We start from the raw sequence: 12,083 nt of genomic DNA, 5'->3' as shown, positions 1-12,083 counted from the left end.
TAGACAAAACATGTTACACTCTTTGAAAATAAGATAAATCTCTACTGTATTGAAGTTCAATATAGCTCCCCTCAACCATGTGCAACCTGGAGGTGCAAGCAGAACATTGTATGGATGCTTACTTGTCCATTAGCATCACATGGCGTGTGGGTGTAGAAATAGTCAGTAGCATTGCAAGGAGGGCGTGGTTTGCAGGACCCAGATCCTATTTCTAGGGAACAAGAATCAGAATCATATCCAGAGACAAAGTACAGAAACATCAGAGCTGAAGTCAACATTAGAACGTACAACATGAGAAGCAAAGCTCACTTTTGATTAACTGGACCCCATTTGGAAGGGCACAACCAACATTCCTCAGCAGGGACCCAGCTAACACATTTAATTCTGGCAGTGTTGTGCGAAGTTGTAGTTTGGTGATCTTTCGTTTGTATTACTAGCCTGACCACACAGTGTTGTTTATGTTCTCGATTGTAGCACAATATCATTGTCTTGCACATTTCATAGGTCCATCTCTGGAACTTTAATACATATCAACACAACTGTATCATTGTGCATGCAGATATTGAGAATATTTTGTTTTATAGAGTATACAAATTCATGTTTCCACAATCCGCCAACATGTGTCAGTTTGCAAAAGTCAATACAATGAGTGTGGCGACAAACAGGCTTTGCGGGAGAGAGAGTTGGACATACCTGCATACTTCTCACCATCACACTGGCTGCACACCGTGGCTCCCTTGTTAGAGTAGGAGTTTTCAGGGCAAGGGGCGCAGAGCGCAGAGCCGGGTTTGGAGGTGTAGGTGCCAGGCTTGCAAGGAAAACACTCTGAAGTGTAAGCAACCCCTTTGGAAAAATGACAGAGAAATTAAAGACAGATAGAAATTAAATGGATTTGTTTAACTTGTGGCCATTTGAGAACAAATCTCCATGGTGTGGTTTAAAAATGAGAGCACGGCTGTGATACGGAAGCGAATTAGACATACAACTTGCTGAGAACAGTTCTCAAACAGAGAACTCTAAAATCCACAATCCTGTTCCCGAGGCTAGCTTTGGTAGTATGGAGACGGAGCGATGGGAAATCAGCAGTTAAAGCATGTCATAGTTTTGGTAGAAAAGATCTGGGGCAGTCAACGTTTGAACCGAGCAGACGTATTTTAGTCATGTAAAAGTCATTTTACATTAAAAGAAGGGAGTTTCTTCTTTGTTTTTAGTTTTTTACCTGAAATGGCCACATTCCTGACGAGCACTGGCTTTGCCGCAGTGTTACCCATTAAGAATCCAGTTGTTTTCCAGTACAGGACATTGCTACCACGGCTCAGCTGAACCTGAAAAAACACCATACATTTCACAGGAGAGGCAGGAAGAAAACAAGAGTACTTGGCAAGAAACTAAGATACATCCACAAAATTAAACATTGCACAAAAGGTAAAGAAAGAATAGGCAATCTGTGAAAATTACCTTTTACGTAATCTAATTAATGTCTCTGGTACAGTTGCTGAATAAGTAACAGGGGCAGCACAAGCTTTTTTAATGCAAGATCCAAGAAATTACTGATTTGATTAAGGATGACCAATTTCCAAAAAAAAAAAAAAAAAAATACTTACAAAGTGAATTTCCCATTCAGTGTCAGTGCTTTTCATCCATCTCGTCTGAGTGTCTGTTGACTGACACTGGTCATTTTGAACCTATTAAGCAAGAGAAGATTTGTTTACATTGTGCTTTCGCGATTACAGATTTGGAGGCTATAGCAACTGCGTACAAATTATTTGTTTTTCTTTTCACATACCAACATCAGTTAATGAACATACTATCATTCAACTGCAGTTCATACATTAGTTTCTGAACTAGTCCTGAGGTTCTCAAACCCCAAAGACTGAAGATCTTAAACAAAACTCACACCAGAGAGAAGCAGGGGAACAAATGTCATGTATAATTCCCACGAACTTGAAGGCCAAGTCTAATCACCCAATTGGGGAAATTTTCTGAAGACACATGGTCCATATTCAGACTGTGAATGCATTGCATTTAACACATGATCAAGCTCCTGCTTTCAACCATCAATCAAGGTCAGACTAACATTGAAGTCTGTATTTGCCACAAACCAGTGAATTAAGTTACAAGCAGTTCTAGAAAGGTAAACAGTTTCTATTGTGCGGTCTTGCTTTTAAAAATGGACCAATTTCTTTCTTATCTGTACATTTGTTTACTTTGTGAAAAGCAGCCAAATTATATTTGACGTCTTCAAACTCTGGTAGACGGTGGCAATGTGAATGGCTGAAAGCATTTCTCTATTTCATTTCTTACAATCTGAAATTGAATGACTGTTGTCACCAGTGTGTGCTATATCCTTACTAGCAATACTGTAACATTGTGTATTTTTATCATGCTTTCTTGGTCTATAGGGAATTATCACAGTTTTAAAGAATGCAATCAGTGGGACTAAGGTGTTTTATGGGCAGTGATGAAAAAGAGAAATATTGTAAAACAAAACTTACATAGAACTCAAAGAAAATGCTGTTGTCTGGGTAGAGGTACTCGAAGGAGACGGAGCCAGTCTGCTTGAGATTGACAGCGTATGACAGGGTGGAAGTGCACTCGTCAGTATTGGATGCAATGTAGTCACCTTTGGGGGTCCAGGTAGAGCTGTCAATAGCGCAAGCGAATTCACTTATTTATATATTTTGATATGATAAACAAGGTTACTAGTATACATAGGGATACTTTCAATGTTGGCCAGGCTTCAAACCCACTTATATAATACAAGGCAGGGAAATAGCAGTTGGTAATGGTTAGTAATCTGCTCCTGGCCTCGGGATTAATAGAAACGAGGATTATGGCTTACTTTAAAACTGTATATTGTTCTGTCCTCTCTCAAGGTCTGTGACACAGAACAGCAGAATGAAGACCAGCCCTGAAGTCTGCGTCACTGTCATGAGGAAGCAACTCTCTTTGTTTCCAGATAGCGTTTTATTCCCGAACAAGGCTCACCAGTTCCAGGTAAAACTGATCTGTCTGTTTACAATGTAGCATGTGCTCCACCGGTAATTGCTACAATATATACTGTGGCTAGAGAAAGTATTCAAAAATCCAATTTCAATGCATCCCAATTTCAGTGCACATATATATACTTCCTATAGCCAGTGTATATATTATTCTATTTGAATGTCCTGTATAATTGCAGCATTGTACAGGACCATGGCATGTCATTTGTGAGGTCCTCACTTGGAGCAGTTGCTGTGTTTGGAGCCCAAGTCCATCTCCATATCTGTCCCAACGCTGACAAACCCGGGGGGCAGGACGTCCCATTCGTCGATCCGCACCCCCGTCCCCAGAGAGTACGTCCCCGATGCGCACTTCACGCACGACTGCTCCTTCATCTCCAGGTATTCCCCCGCCTTGCAGGAGAAGGCTGAAACACACAGAAACCAATCGAATCTAAAAGCAGGCACATAAACTGCCTGAACTCCTGTGATGAAAGAATAGTGTGAAATCTCTGGTTAGGCCTTGTAAAACTGTGTGGGCAAACACACATATCTTTAACATCAATGTATTCAACCATCACTAAAATATTTTGTTTATTTTTCCCTTTTTAATGGTGTCCTTGTGCTTTTAGTAGCCTACACAGCTTCAGACCGTCCAAAAACCTTTGCAGCTATAAAGCTAAATGGCCAATCTCCGAACTGAAGAACATAAGAAATTTGATTCATGTGTGTTTTGTGTCTTATTGTATTACACTCAGAACAAAAGGTAGAGCTTCCTCCCATTTGGATTAGGCAGTTACAAAGTCACTTGACATCCTTGTTTAATCTGATGTGTAGTAAACCCTTGACTGAAGGAGTCAAGATAACCATTACAAGACCACAGTCAACACACTTACAAAGACAGGAACTAAGAGACTGTGTCGCCACCCTTATAATGCCTTTTAAATACTTGGCCTGAGTGTTTTCATTGTTTTCCTTAACAGGCGTTTCTTTAACGAGGAAAGATGAGGTCAGGAATTATTGTCTGTTTGATTGTTGAGAAAAGGTGGGATAGAGACCTTGTTGCTCTGAGCTCAAATGACTGCTTCAGATAAAGCACACACTCAAAGACGTCATAAAACTGATGTAGGAACATCCATCATCATGCCGATATGAATTGTACACCTTTAAAAAGACTAAATGATAAATGGGTCAGATGGGTGACAGTTAGGACATGACAAATACTTTACCCCCACATCGATATAAAATGACTTTGTACACAGTTGAATTCAGATGATACATGTGACCGACACCTAGGCTTTATAGAATTACAGAACAGACTGAATGGGGTGGGGGGGTGATGCAGACGGGCACTCACAGCATTGCGTGCCCTTGATGGGGTCCGGCACACCAGTGCAGATCCCAGGGGTGTGCGGCACAGCCACCCTCCAGCGCGAACCCAGACTGTCACACTCCGTGTACTCGAAGTGGTAGTCAGACTGCAAGACACACCGACAAAAGGGTTACGTGACACATCGCACACTTCAGCCACAATGCCGAACTTCAAAATTACATGATAGGTTTCCCAGAGATCAGAAAATAACATGTTTTTGATATACAGGTCTGCACTGTACCCATTCACAATTGTTGATCATATTTTCTCAAAAACAGATGGAGATCTTCTGTGTACCAGGCCCTCTGCTGTATTGGTTTAAAATCATTTGCTACAAAACAAAACACACTTTAACCTGTTGTGCAACTCAAGGAGATCCTGAAGCTGTATGTGTGTAAACACTCTCTCACCTGCCTAGACTGTCTGCCTGATTCATACAGAGGAAATACAATCCTGTACAGAAATAGCAACTTTTTGTAGTTTCCAACTAGACATTACTTTTATTAATAAGAAAGTAATAGGATAAGCTCTTTTGCATTTGAGAAAGGAAAAAAAATGCACTTGTTAGCTCCTTGGGACAGTCATATTAAATCTATCAAAATAACACTATACGCACACACCTCAACACATTTACCTAAAAAAACCGACTGACCCGGAGGAATCCATCCCTTTGTCCTTATGACATTTCCCTGTGAAAACAACCAACCCCCTCTTTAAATAAAGCGTTCTGTAAATATTTGTATTACAGCCTGCCTCACCCAGTCCCTTAATTGCCATAGGGTAGTTTCATTTGCTGCCTGAGCTTTCCCATTAATTGGCTGGAGACCAACAACACTGTTTAACCTGTGAATACGGTGATTAGGAATTATTCTCTGGAGCAAGAAATGGGGCTACAGTATGCCAATAAAGACTTAATGGACCATAGGAGTTTGGGATTATGTTATAGATTGTAAATACATTAGGTAAAATTAGCCAGGTTGCTGTAAAGTGACATACAAACAAACATAACATACAGAAATAGTTAATTTGGTTCAGGATTCATCCATTTTGTAATTCCATTTAAAAATACAATGGTAAAATGGTATAAAATGAGTGAGTGTGATTACGATATTAATCTGAAATCTCTCATCCATGCATACTTGTAGCCTGAATATATCTGTTATCTTATGTTCGAGAATACAGGAAGGGAAAACTGGTATTTCAGAAAACGGTCAATGTACCGTTGCCAAATTAGGGCTTTTACAAGCAGATTGTGTTCCATTGAAACTGAATTACTTTGTACTGCATTTCACACACATTAATTCAGATGATATGAGTGAATGTGCTACCTAGGCCTGGTTAGCTTCTTATTCCTTTCTTCTGTACAGCCTGAGTAACTTCAGTATAATATTACAAATACTATAATTATTGTCAATAGGTCGCTTCTGTGTGTGACCCAGAGGATGGTGCTGTTGACCTCAAAAGCGCATGAAGACTGAACTGTGCACAAGAGACGTGTTAACCACAGTGCTCTGTGGCTGACCATGTTTTGTGTCACATATGGAGATCTCACTCATCACTCACAGCAGCTTGACCAGAAAAAAGCCACTGTAAATCTCTTCAGCTCAGATTTAACGGCTGCCATGACTTTCAGTGGTGGTGGGCAACTGGCTTGCATCCCACAACCAACGGCTGCAAAGGAGCCATGTGTTTGGTCAGCTATTGCAACATGCCGTTTAGAATAAATTCTGAAATGGGCAGAACTGGGGGAAGAATAACATTATTAAGAATACGTGACAGTTATAAACATCTCTCTCAGTTTGGTTCCCCGTTGGCTTTCCTGAGGTGAGGATTATCTGTTCCAGCTCCTTCTCTCCTTACATCTCATATTTCTCCAATTCCCAGTCAGCCAGAGCCTTGGAATACGAATCAGATTTGGGAGATTCATGTTGCGCTCCCGGAGCACAGTCCTCATCTCTGTGGAGAACATCGTGATAGCAACAGTGTCTCTCGGGAACAGGTGTACTTTCTCTTTCAGAGGAAGATGGATAACACTACCCTTCAACCTTGATTTTAATGCAGGATCTGTTTGTTCTGGGACAGGGTTTACTGCAAACAATACTCCTCATAACTGGGATTAATTCGACAATAAACAAGTGCAAAAGGGTGGTGGCACACACTCTGTGGCGGAAGATCATTAAGATAAATCAATTAGCCAGTTCTGAAAAAGCAGCACATAAAATACTGAGATGCTCAGCAGATGGTATACACAAATTGTGCCCCTACAATACAAATAAGTCATAAAAGCTGACCTAGCAACACCTGGTAGGCATAAGGCCTAGACTGCACTCTAAAAGCAGAAACTGCAACTGACTAGCTTTTCTACTCAGGATGTCTCTGTATCAATATGGATAAGAAATGACTTTTTATCATCTTCACTTAACTAAACCTCCTGTGGCACAACATCGCAAATCTCATTGTTGAAGCGTCTTGATCATACGTATATTAAATCTTCCCACGCACCTAAAGGTGTAGCCTTTCCAAAATACTCGAAATTGGCAGAGTGGTTTCAAATACCAATCTGAATTTTCAGAAATAGATCCTCATTTTTGTGCATTGAATTTCTACGGGGGAAGGAGAGACGGCGCTGCTGGTGTGATTGCAGTTCCACATGCAATAAAAGTTAAACACTGCCACGACCGACCAGGCCAATGTGCTTAATCGGCTGTACTCTAGTGCTGAAGTAGAGCATCAGGTGGCTTCTCACAGGCATCAGTGAAATGGCGTGTGAAGCAGCCCAGAGTGTTTTTACAGCGCTTGATAAGGGAACAGCAGGCAACAGGCAGCGGCTACTGATTAACCCTTACCGGCCGTGCATGCGTGTCTGCAGATGGAGAATATATAGAGGACTCGGCTGCAGACAACCTGACGGTACTGCCTTTTAACAGAAAAATATGCCAGTCCCGAGAATATAGTCGTGTGTTGGTGTGTGTATTTGTAAACAGCGTCACTAGCCCAGGAAGGAAGTATGAAAAAGCTTCTAAGATTAAGCCACCTAAAGCATTCGAATTATCTAGGTTAAAATAGGATGGACTTTAACAATGTATTATTCATTCGTATTATTATTTAAACAGAGTACAGTAGTAGTCCTAAGGAAACTGTGTACAACATGAATAGAAGCTTCTGTTCCCAGTTGTGTAGGGACTAATCCTGGTGCGGCCGACTCACAGAAATCAAACCACAACAGCTGCTTCAACCCTGATGTGTCCATTAGTGTCCTTTATCTATCTGAGGGCTCCTGACCTACTTTCATGTCAGAAAGGTCACTGGTTAATCCACTCTAGTGTCCCTGTGTAATCTATTATTACCCAGGGCGTTAACAGTAAATCCTGGATTTGGCTGATGTGTCTGTATATGTCTTTCTTTTAACCTCTTACCTGTTCCTCTGTGTGAACGCACATTACCACCTGCAGGAGCGCCTCGACACAGCGTTAATGGCATGCGTGCCAGGATGGTGTAATGGTCTACAATGGCCGCAGCAAAAGCAAAACCCCCACGTGGGATATGCTGACTTCAGACTGATTGCTTTGGTAATAATCTCAATAGTAAAGCTCAGATTTCGGGAGTTTAAAAGCTAGTGTGATAAAAGTGATTGAAACATAGATCATAACAGGATCAATGCATGTATTCTGTAACCACACTGCTGATGTTGCCATTGTGCAGCAACATCTGAGATGGTAAGTAAGTTTCAGCTTGGATAAATAACTCAAATAATCCCCAATAGAACTGTCCAGGTTCATCTGCTTGGCTCATAGGAATGTCTAATACCTACAGCAAAAATACTTTCTAACTTGCAGCTGAGCGACACCATGTACTTATTTCTAACAGCCCAACAAGCCTTCAGGTTTTGTATGGGTCCAGTTGAGCTCTCAATGACTTACCTACCCGCAAATCACAAATTACAATCTAATACACTCTCCTGTTTTCATTTATAAGCAGTAGAAAGAGACTTTGGGAAATAAAAATACATTGAGATTGGGTAAACGTGTAATTTGTGATTCACAGGTAGGCCAAAGTATCAATATTGTCTATAGGCCTAAATTAAACAAATAACGATTTAAGTAGAACTTTTGCATTGTGCAACAGCCATGCAAATGTGCCAGTAAAACCATACCATATGCAATCACTGGCATTTTAGGAGAAGGAAACAATATCAAAAATATATTCAGATGAAGCACTCTGGCAGGTAACGCATCCGAGCTTATTTGGATGAAAATTGGACAAGTACCAAATGGAAGCTCAAAGAAGGTAAAACCTGTCTGCTGACTTACTGATATCTTCTATATCTACCATTCTCACCACAGGTCATGCATTTGCATCCACAGTTTTCATGATTTCCTCCCACTGCTGCTTTGCATCATATTTTCATACCAGTTAGACTTACTGAACAGCAACACTGGAAAACAGTACACCCCTCTACACAGTTTTGTGTAGTAATACAATATTAAGCTAAATAAGCTTAAGGACACCTGACCTATAATTTATTTATTTACAGTATCGATACCCACATCATTACAGAAACCCAAAATGAGTGAAGATACCAGCCATGTCTCACTCACAACTGCACAATCCTTGCCAATGCAAATGAGTTCTGCTCCAGATAAGGTACATCAATATTCATGTAATGTATTTATGGAACATGACAGCTCTTCATTCAATTACTGCAGCAGCCTCTATCCTTCGTCTTCGTTCTTTCATAACCACCAAAGAGATTGTTTATGTTTAATGTCGTGCTCAGAGGAAATACGAATATCAGAATTGCGGGAGAAACTCCTCACTAGACTCCTCACTTTCATGATTACCAACAACCAAAAAACAAAACACCTTTAAATACATTATACGAGACGAGTTGATGATAATGTGTACAGTAAATTGTGAGTGTCAATATAGGCTACATTATAGGAACTGATTGATCAAAATATTGATTCCCGTTTTATCCCTGTTTTAATCATGTCATTTAGGCCATGTTTTAAATCCAATACTTCTATTTGTTAAGTCTCTTTTCTTCTGTCTGCTTCGGGTATCTAAAGCAAAATGTACTTGACCAGGTCACTATACACTCACCTAAAGGATTATTAGGAACACCATACTAATACTGTGTTTGACCCCCTTTCGCCTTCAGAACTGCCTTAATTCTACGTGGCATTGATTCAACAAGGTGCTGAAAGCATTCTTTAGAAATGTTGGCCCATATTGATAGGATAGCATCTTGCAGTTGATGGAGATTTGTGGGATGCACATCCAGGGCACGAAGCTCCCGTTCCACCACATCCCAAAGATGCTCTATTGGGTTGAGATCTGGTGACTGTGGGGGCCAGTTTAGTACAGTGAACTCATTGTCATGTTCAAGAAACCAATTTGAAATGATTCGACCTTTGTGACATGGTGCATTATCCTGCTGGAAGTAGCCATCAGAGGATGGGTACATGGTGGTCATAAAGGGATGGACATGGTCAGAAACAATGCTCAGGTAGGCCGTGGCATTTAAACGATGCCCAATTGGCACTAAGGGGCCTAAAGTGTGCCAAGAAAACATCCCCCACACCATTACACCACCACCACCAGCCTGCACAGTGGTAACAAGGCATGATGGATCCATGTTCTCATTCTGTTTACGCCAAATTCTGACACTACCATCTGAATGTCTCAACAGAAATCGAGACTCATCAGACCAGGCAACATTTTTCCAGTCTTCAACTGTCCAATTTTGGTGAGCTTGTGCAAATTGTAGCCTCTTTTTCCTATTTGTAGTGGAGATGAGTGGTACCCGGTGGGGTCTTCTTCTGTTGTAGCCCATCCGCCTCAAGGTTGTACGTGTTGTGGCTTCACAAATGCTTTGCTGCATACCTCGGTTGTAACGAGTGGTTATTTCAGTCAAAGTTGCTCTTCTATCAGCTTGAATCAGTCGGCCCATTCTCCTCTGACCTCTAGCATCAACAAGGCATTTTCGCCCACAGGACTGCCGCATACTGGATGTTTTTCCCTTTTCACACCATTCTTTGTAAACCCTAGAAATGGTGAAAATCCCAGTAACTGAGCAGATTGTGAAATACTCAGACCGGCCCGTCTGGCACCAACAACCATGCCACGCTCAAAATTGCTTAAATCACCTTTCTTTCCCATTCAGACATTCAGTTTTGTCTTGACCAGGACCACACCCCTAAATGCATTGAAGCAACTGCCATGTGATTGGTTGGTTAGATAATTGCATTAATGAGAAATTGAACAGGTGTTCCTAATAATCCTTTAGGTGAGTGTATATCAATCACTCAATTACATATTTCCTGAAAGGCCATTTTCCTATTACCAACAACCTTTCCACTTTGCACTAATCCTCAAGTCTTCTCGAGGGAAACAAACCCAGGAGAGACAGCAGGCCCTCAGTATACAGTGCAGTGTGTGCAATGTAGCCCAACAGTCACGTCTCCTCACAGATATTATCAATGCAGTTCAAGTGAACAAATGCACCCATTGCGTTCAATCCTATATTTTTCATATAAATCAATACTGGCGTTTATAGATCAGGTGTTCTCTTGAATGGTATACCCGCTGTGCCACATTGCACTTGGCATGGATCTCACAGTTAAATACAAATAAGTGATGAGTGAGGTTTTGGTCAGGGATGTGGGGCACATGTTTATGGCAGCATCCATCTTTTTGTTCATTTGCTGATGAACAGCTTCAGAGCACGAATTTAATCAGTGGCACCACTTTCTGCAGGACATAATATAAGCAGACACCAGATATTATGCTGGAAACTTAAAACTGTATTATAATAAAAAGTATTCGAGCACACAACTCCTTTTACATTTACAATCGAGCCCTTGGGGATGGTGCTATTTTTCTTGCTTTTATTCATTATTACTCAAAATATAGGAAACTATTAATGTATTTTAAAATATATAAACATTAATACCTTATCTATAGCCACACTCGATGACTCAACTCTCCCGCCCCTAGCACACCTGTTGTGCACCATATGCTTCATTACACGATGAACAAATCCATTAAACTATTACTAATATAAAAGGCAACGAAGCGTCATTACACTTTTAGGTAAATTATGGAAGTCTGAACGACAAAATGCGAAATAACTTCACGTTTTATATTTTGGAGGGACATTGCACACAGATTAACTCTTTACAGTGTGCCGGACTGAACAAAACATCTGCTCGCAGTGTGTTCTGTGATCCAGATGTGTTAGGTGCAGAACACGTTTTAATAAAGAAATAAACGTAAGTTACGTGGGACTGCTTATATGTTTATCTCAAAACGCATATTGAATTTGACAACATTTCCATTACGAAATGAATGTTGGTGCAACACAAAAAGTATACCCTATAGTTGCTCTGCATGTGTACCTCCCTGGGAGTCACGTTTATCCACCTCAATATAACCAAAAGGTCCAATCTTACCTCCTTACACATTGGCAACTGCCTCTCTTGTGCTGTCACCCCAGGAGCAAACAGGAGCAACACGAAGAAGTGTCTGGAGAGGAGAAGGGCATTTAAAAGCGCACGGTTCTGTGAAAGTGATGCCATCCTGTCTTCGCTGTCCGTGGAGAGGACGCTGGTGTACCAGTGCACGGTGGCACCAGGCGATGGTGATGGTACTCTGCTCCGGGATGCTGATCCTATGTGCGAGTGTCTGTCTGAACCGACCTCAGAGCCATCGCCCGCTGGATATATACA

At 41.0% G+C, this 12,083-nt stretch overlaps 1 protein-coding gene across 1 annotated transcript in view; it reads right to left on the bottom strand.

Moving 5' to 3' along the window:
• elapor1 (endosome-lysosome associated apoptosis and autophagy regulator 1) overlaps positions 1–12,083 on the bottom strand; it is a 23,857-nt gene extending 11,774 nt beyond the window's left edge. The window contains exons 1-8 of the mRNA XM_066703451.1: positions 11,808–12,083; positions 4,339–4,459; positions 3,223–3,409; positions 2,496–2,643; positions 1,605–1,685; positions 1,220–1,325; positions 694–843; positions 123–211 (exon numbers count right to left, since the gene is read on the bottom strand). Of these exons, the coding sequence (XP_066559548.1) occupies positions 123–211; positions 694–843; positions 1,220–1,325; positions 1,605–1,685; positions 2,496–2,643; positions 3,223–3,409; positions 4,339–4,459; positions 11,808–11,933 (1,008 nt within the window). The 5' untranslated portion in view covers positions 11,934–12,083. The remainder of the gene's footprint in view (positions 1–122; positions 212–693; positions 844–1,219; positions 1,326–1,604; positions 1,686–2,495; positions 2,644–3,222; positions 3,410–4,338; positions 4,460–11,807) is intronic.

The sequence above is a fragment of the Amia ocellicauda genome, chromosome 5 (genome assembly GCF_036373705.1).
Source record: "Amia ocellicauda isolate fAmiCal2 chromosome 5, fAmiCal2.hap1, whole genome shotgun sequence".
In the NCBI taxonomy this organism is placed as follows: Eukaryota; Metazoa; Chordata; class Actinopteri; order Amiiformes; family Amiidae; genus Amia; species Amia ocellicauda.
Note: the sequence above shows the minus strand (reverse complement) of the source record. Positions and strands in the feature narration are given on the sequence as shown.